Here is a 20,849-nt window from a genome sequence, read left to right as displayed (position 1 = left end):
CTTATCTGTGGAATAAGAAAATGTTAACAAGTAGCATGGGTATCCTTGGCCTATTATATCTGGACTTCAAAGATCCATATGACAACAAAATACTGGTGAGAAACCTGTTGAATTTATAGAAAATATTGCTTTGGAAAAGGAAAGATGTATTAGAAATGGACTTCATTTTATGTTCATATTGTTCACCCATTTTATTGTTTTTTTTTAATCCTGCCTTTATTAATTTTATAAATAATTCAAGGCAGTGAACATACCTAATACTCCTTCCACTCCCCATTTTCACCATCACAACAACCCTGTGAGGTTAGTTGGACTGAGAGAGAGTGACTGGCCCAAATTTACCCAGCTGGCTTTCATGTCTAAGGCAGGAGTAAAACTCACAGTTTCCTGGTTTCTAGCCTGGTACCTTAACCACTAGACCACCCTGACTATAAATATATATTTATTTATTTAGAAAAATTGTATTGCCGCTTACTCGCACATGGCGACTCAAGGCGGCTTACATAAATAGAAAAATAGAAATTAATTGCTATCATTTATAATGCAATTTCCCATTGCTTGAGTGACATATTGTACCAATGCTCCCAGAACTGTATGCTTGCATCTGCAGTTGCAAATTTGTGCAGGTTGCCTACTTATCATATTTATAAGTCACCTGCTGGCCAGGTTCAAAGAACAGAGATAACATTTCTACTAATTCTGACAGTACAATTTGTGCAGCATGTACACCAAAATATATATGTTTGAAAAATTGGCATAGCAGATCCATTTTGAAAGAAAATGGAATGTATTGAAAATGTCCCTGCAATTATGACTATCAGACAGCAGTTTCTAAATCTATTGACATGCTCTAGGGCAGGGGTGTCAAACTGGTGTCATACGGAGGCCACGCCCACCCCAGCTCCGGCAATGCAAAAAAAAAGTCACGACACGTCACATGACGCGGCAAGTTTGACACCCATGCTCTAGGGCAGGGGTCTTCAAACTTGGCCCTTTTATGACTCGTGGACTTCAACTCCCAGAATTCCTCAGCCAGGCACGCTGGCTGAGGAATTCTGGGAGTTGAAGTCCACGAGTCATAAAAGGGCCAAGTTTGAAGACCCCTGCTCTAGGGGCTAGTACGAGCACATACTTCTTAAAAAGCTGAAAGATACAGTAATTCTTATACAGTAGTTGATATTGAGAGGTCAGGGCTAGGATATTGATGCCAGTATAAAAGGTGAAAACAGACACTGATTATTGTTCTTTATAGTTCTTATTCACTGAACATACTAGTCAATAATTATGCATGAACTTCCAAAGAAATCATTTAATGTTTTAATGTAACTCAAAGCAAGTTTGTATTTTTCTCTCCATTGATTCATCCGGAGATATGGCAAATTTTGAAGTATCCTCCCTGATTTTGAAATTACCATATGGCACACAATGGGAATGTCAAGTGGAGAAGATAAACCTAGCAAACACAAATTAGGAAGGCAACTGATGCTACAGTTGTCAAGACAGAGACAAATGTTTTGATGGGAACTTTTTCCAAAATAGCTAGTGGCTGACAGAAATGAAATCAGTAGGAATAGTGTAACTTCAAATTTTGGCTTAATGTGTCATGTGCAGTTTAAATTAAATGGTATGAGTAAAAGACTCTTTAGTGTTGTCCTTGATATATCTGGAGGACTGGAACAACTGGACAAATTTGCTAACCTAGAATTATAAAGAAGCATGATACAAGAATACTGCAGGTGGCTGTATTACTGTGTTCTGTGTAAGCCTGCTTAGAATTGGTTGTAAGAACAATGGGTCACTCTAATATTAATTCATATGAAGAAATGTACCACGGTCTACCATATATATGGTTTCTATCAAGTGAAAGCAAAATTTAACTGTTATACAGCGATGAAGTAGAACTGTCAGCCATCCAGAGTTACCTTAAGGTAAGATGGGCAACCTATAAATTTGATAAACAAACAAACAAACAAATAAATAACTTTCTCAATATAGTAGGTCTACATTGTTATGGACCCTGATTTTTTGTCATAAACAATAGTTACAAAGACATTTTGACAGAACAAAAATGTGCTTTTCTTTAAATGTTCAAAAAGATTTACCTGGATTGTTCATAAACAACATATAGAGTAGGTAGCATGTTTTAATTATATTTGAGTGGTTTTTTTTTATTTGAACCTACTACTTATATTCAGAATGCCCATTTTTTCTGTATTTCTCCATGTTTCATTGCTCTATACTGTATTGTATTATATTGCATTCTGTTTGTATTTAAAATTTTTCATTGCTAAATCCCAATCTTAAATTTTATTTGGTGCAGACCTGGGGTTCTGTATTCAAGTAAATATCTTGAAAACATTTTTTCTAGGGCCATTGTGTCATAATATAAAAAACTAGTTTATTACAGGTAGAGACCCGGGCATGGATCAATGTCTTCAATTTATGGCTGAAGGTGACTTTCTGTAATAATCATCCTGGTAAAAGTTTTGTATCCATTTTGAAATGTGATATCAAAGAGAAAATATTTTAATATGAATTACCTCCACTGTTGTTCAGTTAACTAGTGTAAACAAAGATTACACTCCAGGAAAGATTGTTAGAAGTTAACCAGTTTGCTTTCTGTCCCCCAAGTATTTTACGAGTTAACAACTACTCTAAGGTAGTTGTTCTAATTCTAAGGTAGCAATATACCTTAAAAGGTAAAAAGGTAAAGGTTCCCCCGCACATGCGTGCTAGTCGTTTCTGACTCTAGGGGCCGGTGCTCATCCTAAATACTACAGAATGTTTCACTCACTTGCTTTAAATATTCTTTGTTAAGTGAGATTGGAAGGCAGATTCAGGAACAGAATGAATTTATATTTGTAGTTTGAGTGCCATTAAAATACTGGCACATATCCTGCTTTATGGTACCTTTTATTAGGGTAATTATAACAATGTAATATTGCTTCTGATTAGAGATAAACTTAGACATTTCTAAGTTTCTAAATGTTACTACTCTCTTTCATACAGAATAGCAAAACATAAAAGCTTGGAAATTACCAGGGTATCCAGAATATCCCTAATCAGAAGCAATATTACATTGTATTGTTATAGTTATCCTAATACGGTGGTACCTTGGTACTCAACTACTTTGAAACTGATTACATTTTGGTACTCAACATATTTTGTTGTGAAAGTTTTGTCCCAGTACTCACAGTTTGTTTGGTACTCAGTGCACAAGCTAAAACGTGGTGTTGTGTGCCTTGTGACTCACTACATTATTCCTTATGAGAAAGTTTCCTGTTGAAAACAAATAATGATGATCACTGGAAACCCAAATTTATCACTAAACTGAACTATGGCTGTGTTTATGCCAGATGCTCATAATCTTGTTTTAGTGTATTTGTTTTGTAAACTGGGGCCAGTTATTCCCTTGATATTTTAGGCTGTGAATGTAATTAAGTTTTTGTCTGTTTGACCTAAAATGTTTCATATCTCTCCAGAAATGTTGTAAAAAGACATCTGCTCACTTCCATGGTAACACTTATATTAAATCACTGTCCTTTATCCTGCACGGCTAATCTTCTCTACAACATGTCTCTGTAATACCGAAGGTGTGGTTGGGGGCTGCATTTTTTAATTTCATTTGAAATAGGCAGAGCCCACAGTTTTTTGCTCTTCGGGGTATTTATTTTTGGTTTTGAAACATGACTTTAAGGTCAGTAACAGGTTTGGAGGTTTTAAGAAACAACATTTGGGCATTAAACTCCATAATACTTTAACTTCAAAATCTGGCCCAACAATTTTATTTATGTCTATGTATGTTAAATGACTTTTAAAGGCAGGAAACTAGCATATCATGGGTTGCCTATCTGTGCTAGAGGGAAGCTGGTGAATAATGTCAGTCCTGGATCAAATCCATTATGAGGACTTAACACATGACATGCAGTAAGTTAATGCATATATGAAAGCTGTGTGGAGAAAATATTGGAAAACTCAGAACATAAAATACACAGATAAAGACCAGTTGTTATGCACTGTTCAGTTACTGAATTAATGTTTTTTTAAATTGACTTAGTGGACAAATTAATCTCTCTAAGCAAGGAAAGGCTTGTGCTATGGAGGATCTCAGAGCACTACTAATATTGTATCAAAGTTAACTTTGTAATTGCTAACTACAAGGGTCTCTGGAGATTCTCATCCAGGGCATGGTTGTCCTAAAGGTGTTTTTTCAAAAGGCAACTAGACTTTTTTTTTCTTCCTTGAAGATGTTTCACTTCTCATCCAAGAAGCTTCAGTTCTGAAGAAGAAGCTTCTTGGATGAGAAGCAAAATATCTTCAAGGAAAAAACAAAGCCCAGTTGCCTTTTGAAAAAACACCTTTGGGCTATCTACAGGTATAAGATGCACTATAGAAAATATAGGAAAGCTTCTCAGGAATGGCATTTATAAGGAAGATATAACCAGTGCTTTTTTTGTAAAAGAAAAAGGTGCCGGAACTCACACATGTCATACAACCTGCCTTGCCTACCCTACAAGGTTCCAGCCAAAAAAGGTGCCGGAATTCCGTTCTGAGCATTCTATGAGAAAAAAAAAACCTGGATATAACACAAGGAAGATGACAGTGTAGATATATTTTTGCAAGGCAGGAATATAAAACCATGGAGCATCTGTTTGCTGCTGGTTTCAAACTTTCTTGGTGCTTGCTAATATACAACTATTAATGATAAGCTTTGCAGTGCAAGCAGCCCCAGAGAGTAAGAGGGAATATAACAATTCACTGCATTGCATATGTGGGGAAATAGTGGAGGATGAGCTGCCTAATTATTTATTCTGCTTGCAGCTTTTCCCCTTCCTTAAATGTTTAGGAAGATTTTTTTTTATTCCTCCCCTGAATATTTTTCCCAATGCAGGGCATGTCTGGAAAATCTATCTCTTAAATTGAGTAGGAAAAAAAAGGGTGTTGTAGCAGCCAAGTTCTACAAAGAGGAATAAATCAATAAAAATTTGTGTTTGTTGTTGTGTGGATATCACCTTCGTAAGTTTATTACTACCCTTTTAATTTTACATTTCTGCTTCCAAGAGTCTTTGTTGTTGACTCAGCACTGATTTCACATAAAGAAAATTGTATTAGTAAAATTCCCACAATAATTGGGAATATTAGGTGTTTCCAGGAGAAACTCCCCACATCATGAGAAAAATGAAGATATCACTGAAAACAGTATGGTATAGTTTGCTGAATGAGTCATTCTGCTATATATATTTGACACTCCATTGCAGAAATAGATGTGTACTTGATTGGGATCCATTTTAAGAACAAGTGAGATACTCCCCCCTCCCCAATTTGGCTAAGGAGCATGAGGTATATCTTGTAGAAATTTTGGTTCATGATTCTCAGTTAAAGATTTTAAGCTAGGTGTCAGAATTCAGATGTCAACTTTCATTATTTTGGCAGGTCAGTTTCTAGTTTCTTGCCATGTTTAGTAAAAGCGCTAAACACATTTTATCTTTCCTTTCACAGGAAGCTTAATTTGGAACCCCTTAACTTCACAGTCCTTTTCTTTGTGACTGAAAGGACACTGACTCCTTTTAATCAATCTTTTTTCAAGGGCAAGAACTTCCATCCCATCTCCCACGTTGGTTGAACAACCATAATGCATTCCATGTGGGACTCTTTGGAAATGACTGGGAAGCTGCAGAAGGTGAAGAATGTGGTGGCCATATTATTGTCAGGATAACTTTACCAAAACCTGATTTTATGGTTACTGCACTCTTTGTCTTCTAGGCTGAATGTGAGACCTATTCATTATCTTTCAAGCCCTATAGGGCAGAAATCCCCAATCTTTTGGGCACAAGGGACTGGTTCTGTGGAGAGAGGTTTTTCCGCGGACCGGAGGGGGTGTGGTTTTGTGTGCTGCTTGCATCCTGTGGATGGGGCTTTGCTTGTTTGTGTGGACTGGTTGCTGGGATGCCATGACCTGGTACCGGTCTGCAGACCGGGGTTTGGGGACCTCTGCTATAGGGCACAATTCTGGGAAACATTTGGTATTGCCTTGTCAAAAATTCCATCTATCTAGTTTGAACATCTGCTTTGGCTGATATGCTTTCTTCATATTGTCTTTAATATGCTATTAGTTGCTCAGAGTCACATCCATGAAATGGGTGGCCATTTTAATGAGTTAAACTATTAATTCATTATTAGAGGAGAGCGAGCATCTCCTTTGTTCTTATAGAGTACATGATGTCCAAGTTAGGCAAAAGGATTTTTTAGTTGAAGACTGACGCTATGGAACACTCTGCCTCTGGATTTAGTTTGGTATCTCTTCTTGCATTTTGCAAGAAATTGCTGTTCCAGTGTGCTTTTCACCTGAATTTGACTGTGGGCATCATCATAAGTATCACTGTTATCTTAGTCTGATTCATAAATCTGTTTACTTCTGTTTTGTTGCCAACTATCTTTTAGAACTGAGTCAGTTTACAAAAGTTGTAAATAAATAAAATAAAAATCCTTAACTTGAAAAAGAAGAAAAAAGAGAAGCAAGATATAGATTATTTTTGAATTTTGTTTTGGAAAGCTTTATCTAGGCCTCTGCTGAGGAGAAAATTACCATAAATGTAAAACAAAAATTGTATGCATACAAATATACATAAATGTGCGGTTGAATTCAGTAAGAATAAGGAAAACTAGGCCAGTGATTCCAGAATATAATTGTGAATAGATTATTGGTTGGCTAGCAATGAATGATATCACTAACCTTTGTCCCTTTTTTTCAAATTCAGATTCCACATTTTAATTTAACAGTTGTTCAAGTGATAATGATTATTTTCTGGAGCTTTGGTGAGAAGGCAATAAAGGAATTGAATTATGAATATGTCACATAAATCCAGACCCAGATTCACAATAGCTCCCAACTGTTAACAGTAAGTATTTATACATTTCTTACTCTCTGACTGATAACCTTCCATTCACGTACTTGAATTCTGCAAAAATTGCAAGAAACACTGAAAAATGGTTTCAAAACAAACTGATTACAAAACTATGGTCTAGTGAAAGCTCAGTAGTCAAAGAAATAGCTGAATACACCTTTTCCTGCTCATAGTGGAATTTTAAAACTAAACAAAGCTCCTTGCACTTCTCTCAATAAACAATGGGATGCAATGGATAAAATAAAATGCAGAATACCATCTGTTTAATTTTTATAATGAATGCAAGGTATAAAATTATATTTTGCTTGTCACAGATAGGTTCTCTTGAACAATCTACATATATACATGCCTTAAAGTTCATATTTGGTAGCATTGCCTTTCTCAGTATGTTTACTTGTGATGCACTGAATCAATGGCAAAGTTCAAAGAAGTTTTTTTTCCCATCCTTAAAAAAAAACTCATCATACTTTGTGTCATCAGTACACAAGTTCGTGTTAATATAACTTGTCTTAACTCTGCGAACTGCATTCCTCGTGTCAGAAAAATCACTCCAGGTATTAAAAGAACAGTTGTTATTTTATTCCTTTTTGGTGGGTACAAAAACCACAGTTTTTTTTTACACAGAACAAGATTATAAATAATATCGGTAACATGAGTGACCCGTAGTCTCTTTGATTCTACACAGCAGACTGATGGTGTTCTCTAAACGTATTTGTTGGTTTCTTGTAGTTAGACAGATGCAAATCCGTCGAACACTGAATGATGGAACAGAATGACGGTAACAGCAAATGAGAGGAGGGCCAACAATGTAAAAAAAAAAGTCTTTGAAATTTATTACAGTGATGCCATTTTATATCAGTTATTGCAATGAATTGTTCCCTAAGATGGTTAGAAAAAAGAATTGTGTTCTCCACTACTGAATTTACATCCATTAAAAAGCAAGCATGTTTCAATATTCCTCTTTTGTTCCCAAAGAAAAAAATGTATTTTTAATTTTTTTTCACAGGATTTACATGTTTTTTTTCCTCCTTCTCACAGTTTAGTAACTTGTTTCCACAGCTGGATATTCTTCCCATTGTATAATGTTGTTCATCTGGAGACACAGGTTAACATGTTCATTGATTTCTACAGCCACTGGCTGCCCACTTTGCCGACAGAAAGACTCACGGTCTTTCCTGAAGTCTGTTCCTCATAGTTTTAATGCGCTAAATTGGCAAGTCCTTGTGAGAAATCTCTTGCTCTTCATATTTCTGTCCCAACCCCTCCCCCCACAAAACTAAATTATGAATTATATATATCTATATCTATATCTATATAGATGTATATATGTATGTGTGTATGTGTGTATATATAAGCATATAAATGTATACACACATACATATATATGCACAAATATGCATATATATATATATATATATATATATATATATATATATATATATATATATCACATATCTATACATACATACATACATACATACACACACACTTTTTCCTGATATAAAATCTGAGTTTGGGTTTCCGAACTGAGACCATGCACGCATTGGCTGCTGACGACATGTTTTGATGCCCTTCCCATACTCAGCCTGTTTCTAAGTTCATCAAGGACATTTCCCGTGTCATGTTACAGTCCGTGCTGTATTCCCGTCAGTCACTGACACAGGTTAATTAAGGCACTCGATTATTTTTTTGGTTTTTATGGTAGATCTGATTCAATTACCGCCAATCCTGAACTTTGTCTAATTGCAGTTCCAGCGTGTACAGCCTTTGGGCAATCCGGAGTAAGAACGCGACCGTTTTCTCCCATGCTTCCTGTGATTGATAATCTGGCTTTGTTTCGTATGGCTTCAGAAAAGGTCAGCTGGGAAGCAAGAAAAAAAACAGGAAAAGAGGGAAGAAAAGAAGTGTTACAATGAATCTATTCCTCAGGAAGATAATACACAGCAAACACCAAAAATTTCTGTAGGTAGACATCTGCATTATTGTGCTATGTGATAATAGTAATAATCAAAGTAATAATGCAATTTGTCTTTTTAAAAACAAATAAAGCTCTCAAATGTCAACCTGGGAATTTGATTTATAATAAAATTAAATAAAAGACTGTAGTAAATGCAAAATGTGTCTCTGTTGCCCAGTTTCCTAAAGCAATAAGTCCTTATACTTTTGTTTCCTATCTTTCTAAAAATGTAAAATCAATAAGAATATGAGATAAACACTTGCTTAAAAATTAGCTTGTGAATGTGGGTATAGTATCAAACTGTTACTGTCTACAGAGGCCCAGCTTCTTTTGAACATATTCACATTTTCTGTGTATTTCAGTGACAAAGTTTCAGCCAAAGCTCGTTTCAGCTCCACATGTTTAAAAGAATTAAATATAGCCCTACCTCTCTCAATGAAGCCACTGCGAGTTATTATTATTATTATTTATTTAACTTATATACCGCCCTATTCCCGTAGGACTCAGGGCGGTTTACAGGGCAATTAAAATCATACCATACAAAAGTTAAAAATTTTAAACAGTTAATTAAAACAGTTAATTAAATTTAGGGCCCAAAATTTAAAAAGTTAAAACATTAAAACCCAATTAAAACCCCTCAGTCTAGGCCCGACAGCTCAAAGAGCCAAGTTTTCAGGTCCTGGCGGAATGAGGGGAGGTCGGAGGCAGTCCTAAGTTCCATCGGAAGTTGGTTCCAGAGGGCAGGCGCACCCACAGAGAAGGCCCTCTCTCTGGGAGTCACCCGCCGGCAATCCTTTACTGGCGGTACCCTAAGAAGGCCCTCCCTGTGGGAGCGCACAGGACGATGGGAAGCTGATGCCGGCAGCAGGTGTTCCCTCAGATAATCCGGACCCAAGCCATTTAGGGCTTTATAGGTCGTCACCAGCACCTTGAATCTCAATCGGAAGGCAACCGGAAGCCAATGCAGCTGGCAGAGAAGAGGTGTTACACGGGAGTATCGGGGAACTCCCATCACAACTCGCACGGCTGCATTCTGCACCAGTTGAAGCCTCCGAGTGGTCCTCAAGGGCAGCCCCATGTAGAGAGCGTTGCAGTAGTCTAACCAGGAGGTCACGAGCGCATGGGTGACTATGCGTAGGGCATCTCGGTCCAGATAGGGCCGCAACTGGTTCACCAGGCGAACCTGGGCAAAAGCCCCCCTGGTCACGGCTCCTATATGATCTTCAAAGTTAAGCCGTGAGTCCAGGAGGACGCCCAAGTTGCGAGCCCTATCAACGGGGGGTAACACCTCACCCCTCATCCTTAATGATGGAACAAACTGGTTAACCCGAGATGCCGGTACGTATAGCCACCCAGTCTTGGCAGGGTTGAGACGAAGCCTGTTTCTCCCCATCCAAACCCGGACCGCCTCCAGGCAACAGGACATCACGTCGAGGGCATCACTGGGTTGGTTCAGGGTGGAAAGAAAAAGTTGGGTATCATCAGCATACTGATGATACCCCACCCCGAAACCATGAATGAGCTCACCCAGCGGCTTCATATAGGTGTTGAACAGGAGGGGAGAGAGGACCGACCCCTGAGGAACTCCACAAATGAGAGACCTCGGGATGGACCTCTGTCCTCCCGTCAACACCAACTGTGAGCGGCCCAGGGGATAGGAGGAGAACCACTGTAAAACAATGTCTCCCACTCCCAACCCCCTGAGACGCCGCAGTAGGATACCATGGTCGATGGTATCAAAAGCCACTGAGAGGTCTAATAGGACTAGGACAGAGGAACATCCCCTGTCCCGAGCCTGCCAGAGATCATTCACCAGCGCGACCAATGCCGTCTCTCTGCTGTACCCGGGCCTGAAGCCCGATTGGTATGGGTCAAGATAATCAGTTTCCTCCAGGAACAGAGGAAGCTGATGCGCCACCACACTCTCAACAACCTTCACTAAAAAGCGAAGGTTGGAGACCGGACGATAGTTATTTAAAACAGCTGGGTCCAGGGCAGGCTTCTTGAGGAGGGGTCTCACTACCGCCTCCTTCAAGGCGGCGGGGAAGATACCCTCCTTCAAGGAAGCAGTTATTAGTGCCTGGAACCAGCCTCGTGTCTCCTGGGCTGCATAAACCAGCCAGGAGGGGCACGGGTCCAATAAACAAGTGGTGGAGCTCAGTCTCCTCATGATCCTGTCCACGTCATCGGGGGACACAGGATCGAACTCAGTCCAGATAACATGCTCAAAACCGCTCGATTCCTCCATGTCAGACTCTGCAGAGTCCAAACTGGTCCGGATCTGAGCGATTTTGTCTGCCAGATGATGACTAAACTCCTCGGCCCGCCCCTGCAAGGGCTCCTCCCTCACCTCCTGATTAAGGAGAGAGCAAGTCAGGGTGGCCGGGTGATTATCTGCAGACACGATGAGGGCGGCATAGTAATTAGACTTCGCCGTCCTCATCGCCGCGAGATAAGACCTTGTAAAGGATCTTAGTCGCAATCAGTCAGATTCAGGCTGGGTGGACCTCCAACCGCTCTCTAGACCCCGTATCTGACGCTTCATCTCCCAGAGCTCCACAGAAAACCATGGGGCCCAATGGGATCTGTGCCGGGTCAGGGGTCGCAAGGGTACAACACGGTCGAGTGCCTCGGTGGCCGCCCTTTCCCAGGCATCCACCAAGGCATCGGCCAGGCTGTGAGTGAGGGAAATAGGTAAAGACCCAAGCACCATCTGGAACCATTCTGGGTCCATTAGGCGCCTGGGGCAGAACCACCTGGTTGGCTCCGCAGCCCAGCGGCGGGGGGTGGCATAGCGGAAGACCAGCCGCAGGAGATAATGATCGGATCATGACAGGGGGACAATAGTTCATCTTTCATTTGCTCCCTTATTCTACTTTTTGTTCGGTTAAGACACACAAAAGTACAATAAATGTAATTCTTTAAAAATAACAGCTATATAAATTATGAATGGTGACCCTACAATAATACATCTATTAAATCTTTGGAGCTTAGAGTTAAATCATCAATAACTTGTGCCAGTAACTCCCTCAAATCTATTTTAAAGCTAAGCCTGATTTCAATCCATTGTAGATAACTAATTTAAAGCCCATCTCAAATAACATTGCTTTTCCTAACTTTGGCATGCTAGGATTCTGTTTAGTTGGGTGTAAGTTGAGTGTCAAATTCAACAGTGGTTATTTCTAATCAAATATAGATTTTTTTTAATGGTTGGAGCGATACTTGCTTTTATTTGAACAAAAGCTCTATTAAGTTTGATGAGTCTTTCTTCTAAGAAAGGGTAGTTAGTATTGAGATGTTTTAAAAGTTGTGGCTGCAACTGAATTGTAAAGGACTATTAACAGAAGACTTGAACCAAGCTATTAAAACACACTGACTTGGTAATCTTGGTCAAGGATGCTTATTACATGCAAAAGAGCAAGTGCATTACATACAACAGGGAAAAATATTTATGTATAAACACAAAAGAGGGTCTGTTAAGTCGTGGGCTCTGGAGAGCAGGAATGATGACACGAGGCTGAGTACAGAATAACTCATATTTTTATTCTTGCTGGAACTGTACTGAAGCTTGGGCCGCAACCAGCCACAATATATAGTCTAGCCCCTAGGTGGCAGCCAATAGGTTTGAACCCATGCTTGCCGCCTGGGGCTGACCAATTGCAGGATTGGAGATGGCCTGTCTGGGTTGCTGGAGAGCCGTTAGCTCCTCCAGCAATGCACGTGGTGTAACACCACAAGCCCAATACATAACAGGGTCATTTATGGTAGATTCAGGCTGTCTCTCAGCACCTGTTTTAAACCAGTTTATAGTATTGCTCAGTTCTTCAAAACTAGGATTTCTAAGGCTGGTCACTGGCAATTAAATCATATATAGGCAATTAAATCATGTCTATATTATCCACATAGGAGCTGACTTTCTAATTTTTCTTTTAATGACCCTCTAATCTCTTGCAATGGGTGGAGTTGGGGTGACTGAATGGAGCTGAGCATTTACTGTTTATGCAGACTCGCAACAGATATTTTCTCATTGCGCCCAGAGAGACAAATAATTTGCCACTACCTAGGATTGAACTGACAACCTCCTGACTGTGAGGTGAGAGCTCCATTTCTAGGCCACCATGCACTCTAACTGACTTTCTAATAATCGTGAGGGATATCTGGTCAAATTTTAAATTGTTATTTAAACTTGACTATCATCCCTCAATTTTACAAGTTGGTCCTGATGTTTTAATTGCCTCTGAAATTCCAAAAAGGTTATGACATTCTTAAATCTATACAGTAGTTAATTTTCTTTACAGAAAGTTGTATTCAGCAGATTAAAGTAGGATGAATTAGTTCTGTATGACCTTGGGTAAGAATAATTTAACCATGATCGAACAACAAATGTTTGCTTCAACAGTGAGATGAGTGGCATACAAATTTAATAAAGGAATAAATCATTATTAGCTTTTTTATTTCTTTTTGTTTTAGTTATTTTCTGTGCTATTTCATTTTGCTTTGTTTACTATCATTTATTATTGAACTTATTGTTTACTTTTATTTTTCTGCTATATATTTAAAAGCAGTTAGTTGTGTTTAAAGCAAACCTTTAAAAAAAACACGTGCATGGCTAATTGCAATGTAGTAAGTGGTACCAAGTGATCGGGTTGCTGTGTGCTATGATTTTAGTGTAAAGCAAAGCAAGAGCTTAAAAATTACTTTGTTGGTTATATATATTTACTGCCAGGGATGAGAGGGTCTTGTGAGCATCTTCAACTCCTGGGCCAAAATACTTTAGCTGCCTTTAGTTATTCTGCAGTTGGACTTTGATGAATTCTATATGCTGCCATTTCTAGAACTATAGTTGGAAGAAGTTATATCGGAATTGAGTCAAAAACTCTCCTCAATGTTGGACTCTGACTGAGGCTTCCTTTTCAAATGTCTAAAGTAGCTTGTGTGAATAAAACCAGTGATGCTGAGTTCACCAATTTCCTTGGCTATTGTCAAATTACTCTTACTCTACAGCTTTTCTTTCCTAACACTGTTACATTCCCTTCCTTTTCTATTTTTAGGGTTAAGCATTACTGTTTTCCTTTCTTGTGTTTAGTGTCCAAGCCCCTAATCATCTTTATTTTCATTCTTTGTATATGTTTTTCTGAATGATTCCTTCCTAGAATGTGGAGCCCAGAACTGTATAGATTATTTGATTTAAGGTCTGACTAAGGTGTAATAAATGAAAATTTCCTCCCCATAACTTAGAAATTATACTTCTATTGATGCAACATAAACTTAAGTTTGCATTTTGTGTGTCAACTTTAAGATGTATTTGATGCATACAGTTACCAAGCCAAGTGTCCCAATTTTATAATGTTTGCCTAACTTCTCAACCTTAATAAATTTAAGATGTGTGGACTTCAATTCCCAGAATTCCCTAATCAGCATGCAGACTGGATTTTTGACTGTTGAAGTCCACACAGGTGAAAGTTGCCAAAGTTGAGGAACATTGTTCTAAGATAGGGATAGGCAACCTTGGCTCTTTTATGACTCGTGGACTTCAACTCCCAGAATTCCTGAGCCAGCATGGCTCAGCTTGGAAACCTCTCCCTTTCCCCTCAGCATGGCTGGCTCAGGAATTCTGGGAGTTGAAGTCCACCAGTCATAAAAGAGCCAAGGTTGCCTACCCCTGTTCTAAGAGAAGTGAGGCACTTTGCACTTGTCCTTATTCAGTTTCTTCTTGTTATTTTCAATCCATTTCTTTAATCAAGATAATTTTGTTTCTGTTTTCTGTCATATTAACTATTCCATTTACTGTTCTGCATCAGGCACCACAATAACATGGGCTATCCCTGAACCTGTTTATGTCATGAGTGCACAACTGCCAATAATACAGGTACTCCTCAATGTATGACTGGTTGCTTAGCAATCATTCAAAGTTCTGATGGACCTACTTGGGGGGTGCTTACAACCCAGATTCAAAGTTCCTATGATCAGCTTCCCCCCATGGTCATGTGACCACATTTTGGGCCCTCGGCAACTAGGCTGCATTCACAGCTGTTTGCAGCATCCCACAGTCATACGTTCACATTTTACAATGATTTTACTGAAAATTGTTATTTACTTGCAGCTTTTGGCAAAATCTCACCCATAGCAAACTATTGGTTCAGTTAACTATGGCATTAACTTAATGACCACATATTTGCTTAATCACCATGGTGATTAGCTTAACAAGTGCTACAAAAATGGTCATAAAATTGAGTTATAACTAATGATGGTTATAACTGACCCATTTATAACCATCACTAGTTAGGACTGTGACTATTACAGTCGTAACTCAAGGACTACCTGTTTCCTGACAGGTATTGTCTCCATCATTCTTGGTTTGAAATCAAAGCATCAACTACTGATAAATTAGGAAAATGGTTTTGGCTGAGACTGTAGTGGTGGGTCTAGAATGAAGGTATACAGTATAGGAACCACAGGGCTACCAGAAAAACAGCAGCTGTATGCTCAGTTACAGTTCTAACTTGAAAATGGGCAATACAATTCATTTTTGTCCTAATGCCATCATTTATTTTATTTTCCCCCTCACGACTGGCTGCCACCAATAGCTGGCTAACATCATAGCCTGTAATCATTTCATTCAGAGAATGATGGAAGCAAATAATGCTAGGTTTTTCATGCCTGGTGGCAACTCCATGCTTCTTAAAATGCACATAAACTAATGCTGATTATTTTGTACCTAAATTTTTTTCTCAATTTGAAAAGGAAAAAACAACAACACAATAATAGAGCTTTGGTTCCCCCCCCTCTTCTCTTTCTTTCTAAACTCAGGAAAATATTGGACAATTTTTCATGACTGAGGAATACCATTCCTTGCTTGGTTCCAAGATGGCTAAAATCCCAAAGCTGCTTTTCCTAAAAACAACTGGAATTTCTTGGGGTTTTTTTCCTGAAAAAGAAGCAGAATGTTTTCAAGAAAAAACCCAACAAGGCCCAGTTGCTTTTTGGAAAAGCACTTTTGGGACAACCATGATCTGGATGATTGAGAATCTCCACAGACAAGATGGCTAAAGAGTATGTGGCTTTCTTGCAGACCCAACTGCAATTTTCCTGGTTTTTCATATTACATGAATCATATTACTTTATATATTATTTTTATTTAGACCACTTCTATAACTGCCCATCTTGCTACTATAACTCTGAGTTGCTATTTATTCCCAAAGACAGACATCAGGAGGGAACTCCTATTTGCTTTTTCAGATCAGTGTGGGCAGCTAGAGAGGCTGCAGACTGGAGAAGGAAAACAAGCAACAGTATATCAGTAGTATGAACATCGAATTCAACATGTCTTCTCCAACATGGCATTCTCCAAAGGCTTCCTGCAAATTCTGGGCATTGTGGTGCAAAACCTCAAGAGGATGCCAGTTTGAAGAAGGCATTGGAAGCAGCTCTTTAGATCCCAGCCAAAATCTACAATGGTTAGCAAATAGAAAGATTTAAAATATTATGAAACAATGAAGTGCTAGAAGAACAAATACCCAAATCTTTCATGAGATAATAATTAGAGAGGAATCACATCAGAATTCAAATGGGGAGACATCCCATGCTTAGCCTGGCATGCAAATGTGGCTGCTGTGGTTGCAGGAAATGTTTGCTTTTTTGAAGAGACAGCATGATGGAGTGATGGTCCAATAAAAACAAGGCATCGTTTCCCCCACTTTGGAATCCAACATGTCAAGATTGCACAGAGATTGCAAAATGGATGAGAAATTGTGTGGATGGAATTATGAAAATCAGAACAAATGTATGCTTTTCTATACTACTAGTTATGGCAGCAACAATTACAGGACTCTTAAGTCATATGTATGAGCGGGTATCACTGTGTGTGCAAAGCCTAGCCCAGAGAAGAAAAGAAGCAAGTCAAATGTGGTGGGAGAAGGTAAGATGATTGAGTTGAGGGTAGTTAAACAATGTCAGCTTGGAGAAAGTAAGGGAGGTGATTCCAATAGAGTTCAGTCCCATTTCAGATTGGACTTCCTTTGCTAGCAATTTGTGAAAAATCTTGATGCCTTCAAAAGTAATTTTAACCATAATTTAAAATTAGATGTTTGGTCCAGACACATCTTTATATGATCTGGGTCTTCCTAATCTCTCCCACACATTATTTCACAAGGAGAAAGGCATAAATCGAATACATGAGGGGGGAAAAAGATATAACCAGATAAGGTTGTGCCCTGCGCATGTATTAACTTGCCAATATCATAACTGAAGCTGATTAAAAATTTCATTGATTTGTACAGTTTTAATCTGCATCTAAAATTAGTTGCTTTTGACACAGCTGCTTGAAGGCTCAGCTCTCTGGAGAAGTTGCTTCTCTTGGAGGTAAGCCATGAAGTTAGAGAATGCAAATCACGATGCAACTCAATGGGCATAGCTTCCCAAGCCATGTGAAATAATTTCCTATGAGGCTGTATCTGAACAGCAGATGTTTTCTTTTTGATTGATATTCAAACTTGCAATTGTTAGAGTAAAATGACACTAAGATGGGCATGTTGTTATCTGAGGGATTATATAAAAAATACCTGTAGAAATGATGGTACTAGAGATGCTCAAACAGCTGCAGCATGAAACTTGAGTTTTTGTGCCTGAATGTCCTTTCAATACTATTATAAACAAACCTGAAGCACATTTGCTGATTATGTGATGCCTCACTGCTTCCTTACAATCAATCCTAGACTTTCAGGGTGATTGTGCATTTGTGCAAAGAGAAGTTGCGCAAGTATTTTTTTTAGCACTAATGAAAGCCTGCAAGATCTGTCTTTAATTTATAAAACATTGCTTCTAAAATCAAGAATCTTACTTTATTATGCCATCTAGAATATTCTGCTGTTTCTATCCATGGCTAGATCCATATGCATCCTTTCTTAACCACAATAACACCAAAATGACAAAACACACATCACAATGTCGCAATGCAACCTCTTGTCTTTCTGAACGTACACATGCAAATACATATATAAAGGGTGATGCTTGCACGGTAATGTCACAATGATGCATGTTTTGTCACTTGCCCCCTTCCTGCAGAAGCCTATGGCTACAGTTGTCTAACCTAAGAGGGTGAATTGATGCACATACAGTCATATTCATGTCTACTGAGATACGAGTTCTATTAATTTCAATGGGACAGATAAGGATTTGGGCCATAATTTTATGTTGCAATTCTCACAGGTTTCCAGAATGAATCAATGACATGAAACCACAATGGAGGCGGGTATGGGTGGGAAGGGACCAGCAAGTGAGAAGAGATAAATTGATGCTTCTTTGCCATGAGTGAAGTCTGCAGCTTCGCTTGTCGTCTACACCTAACCTGTACTGAGGAGATTTGCAGTGGCATTCAGAACTGCAGGTGATGCTCCTGGTCAACGAAGCACAGCCAACTTGAGCTCTACGGAGCAAAGGCAGGGTACGTATAAATGCAATAGACTTAACTAACAGTCAAATCCTATGCAAATTTACTCAGTAGTAAGTCATCTTAAATAAGAACCTTATAAGGATATAAAGCTCTTCTAGTTCAGAGCAATGGTCCATCTAGTCCAGCAACCTATTCCTGCTGTAGCCAAACTAGAAGCTATGCTTGGCCTCTAGAAATAATATTCAGAAGTGCCCTGCTTCTGATCGGAAGGTTCAATAGAGTATGGACTGGATTCAAACATCACATCAATTCAGAATATGGTTCATTTTGGGCTTAGCATAAGAGAACCCATCCATGATGGCTTATGTTAGTTGTGAGTGAGGTAGTTAAGGTTTGTTCAAACAACCATGGTTAGAAATCCAGGCTTACGATTATGTCTGATCCTATATGTAATTCTCTTTTAAAGCCATCCGAGATAAAGGCTATCATCACCAAAAGGGAAGGGATGTAACTTGCAAAAAATCCTAGGTTTAGTCCTTGCATCTCCAAGTGGGTAGAAACAGGCCTGTCTGAAATTTATTGACAGTACTGGGCTAGATGGACTAATTCCAAAGTAAGTATGCATAGGATTTCAACCTCAAATATCTACATCAACTCTCGGAATGAACTTTCTTACTCTAGCTTCCTCCAGGTGGTATTACAATTCTAGAATTGCTGGCCAGCAATTGTTAATGGATGAAAACGTGGGGATTTCTTATGTCAGTATATCTAGGACTGTCAAATGAGGAAGAGCAGATCTATGCTACAGATCCCACAGGGAGCTGCAAAAAGCAGAAGAAACTAACTTTCTCAAATCAAGTCCTCTAATTCTGAGCCTTTCATAGACAAAACCAACAGCAATTAGAACAAAAGTTGCAAGCCCACCCCCCTTAGCCAAGGAAATATTTCTAGTACCTCCATTCAATTTTTCCCTTTTTCTATAAAGCTCTAAATTCTCACCACAAAATCCAATCTATCTGAGAGCAGAAAATGTTCCTTGTTTTTATAAAAAGAAAATAAATCAGTGCATCATCTCTATCTATCTATATATATATATACACACACACACAAAAGATACATATACATATATACATATATAGATGCATTTAACAAATCCTTGCAATGCAGATGTCTATTAGCAACATATAAGTATAAACTAAACATCTGCAGCCAAAATTAACTGAACCGTTTTTTGTTTTTTGTTTTTCAAAAGAGGAAGCTCTGTTGAGAAGCAAGCAGGAATCACCACTGAACAGACAGGTCACAACATTGCATGACAAAATGATGCATCACCCACTCACTGTAGTAGGGCCCTAAGTCCTACCCCTAAATTTTAACACTCTCGGTTCCATATACGTTGTAACCTTCTCTATAAGTTGCTAAATTCTGGGTATTCTGCGAGGAAGTTGGATTAAAAGTCTGTGCACTCTTTGCCACCTTCATTCTCTTCGCCTCGGCCCTGGATTTGTAACAGAATTCTATCAAAGCCACCAGCATTGCCAAGCCCAGGCCGCCAACCAGAATGTAGAAGACGCCAGCAACGTTGCTGAGACTCAGAGCACTTGTCTTGTCCTGGGGAAACAGAAGGGGGAGTGTTAGCATTCCAGGAACAAATAGTGGAAGCACAAACAAATAGCGCTCTACAAAAAACAGGAGTGGGGATCTAAGGAACAGCTTCATTTAAATAAATAGGAAAGTTTAACAAAATAAGACCCACTGACTGACAGACACCTTTAAAAGTATTGGTACATCCTTAACCACACAGAAATGTAAACACATTTTGGAAAAAAATTGCAAAAGTTGACATATACTTAACCAATATTTTGGAACAGGAGTCTCTTAGCTACTGTATGAGTAACTCTGAAATAGTTTTACACAATTAAATGTAGTAGCCTTCAAACATATCTAGCTTAATGTTTAATTGTGGCTTAGACATGAGCATTTTTTTAAAAAAAAATCACTAATGAGCTTATTGATCTATATGCTGTTCCTTTTCATTAGACGATTAAGTTCATAGGAAACAAAACATCTGAGAAGTTTTCCAAATACTTGTCAAGTATCAGTTTTAATGAATATTACTTACAGTGTGTTTTCTAAACTCAGCAAAATGCATTCTCTATCAAAGCTATTATTCTGGGCATAAGGAATCTTTTTCTTCAACTGCTACTCTCTAATTTCCTACTGTGCTATCAGGGCTCTCTTTCAAATCTTACTTAATCAGTTAGTTGCAATCTGTTAAAACGTGAAAGTCAGGAAAGCCACAAAAACATTAGTAACATTTCTTGGATCACTAGGTATAAAGTGGGAAACTTCAGAATGTTTTTTTCATGATTGTGCTTTTTTAAAAGTATAGTATGTTCTTTGTTTGATGCTTCACAATTCTACCAGGTTTGAGTCTAAACATGGGTGTATTAGCTTTAAAGGTAAAGGTAAAGTTTCCCCTGCACATGCGTGCTAGTCCTTTCCGACTCTAGGGGCTGGTGCTCATCTCCGTTTCAAAGCCAAAGAGCCAGCGCTTGTCCAAGGACGTCTCCGTGTTCATGTGGCCGGCATGACT

General features: G+C 38.7%; 1 protein-coding gene across 2 annotated transcripts in view; it reads right to left on the bottom strand.

Moving 5' to 3' along the window:
• Positions 1–8,601: 8,601 nt before the first annotated feature.
• GRIA4 (glutamate ionotropic receptor AMPA type subunit 4) overlaps positions 8,602–20,849 on the bottom strand; it is a gene marked incomplete at both ends in the record, with an annotated part of 287,382 nt that continues 275,134 nt past the window's right edge. For both annotated transcript variants that reach the window (XM_081326677.1, XM_081326676.1), the window contains 2 exons: positions 8,602–8,766; positions 19,730–19,864. In XM_081326677.1, coding sequence (XP_081182803.1) covers positions 8,602–8,766; positions 19,730–19,864 — 300 coding nt within the window. The remainder of the gene's footprint in view (positions 8,767–19,729; positions 19,865–20,849) is intronic.

This window comes from Vipera berus (genome assembly GCF_964194415.1).
Source record: "Vipera berus genome assembly, chromosome: 4".
Taxonomy (NCBI): Eukaryota; Metazoa; Chordata; class Lepidosauria; order Squamata; family Viperidae; genus Vipera; species Vipera berus.
Note: the sequence above shows the minus strand (reverse complement) of the source record. Positions and strands in the feature narration are given on the sequence as shown.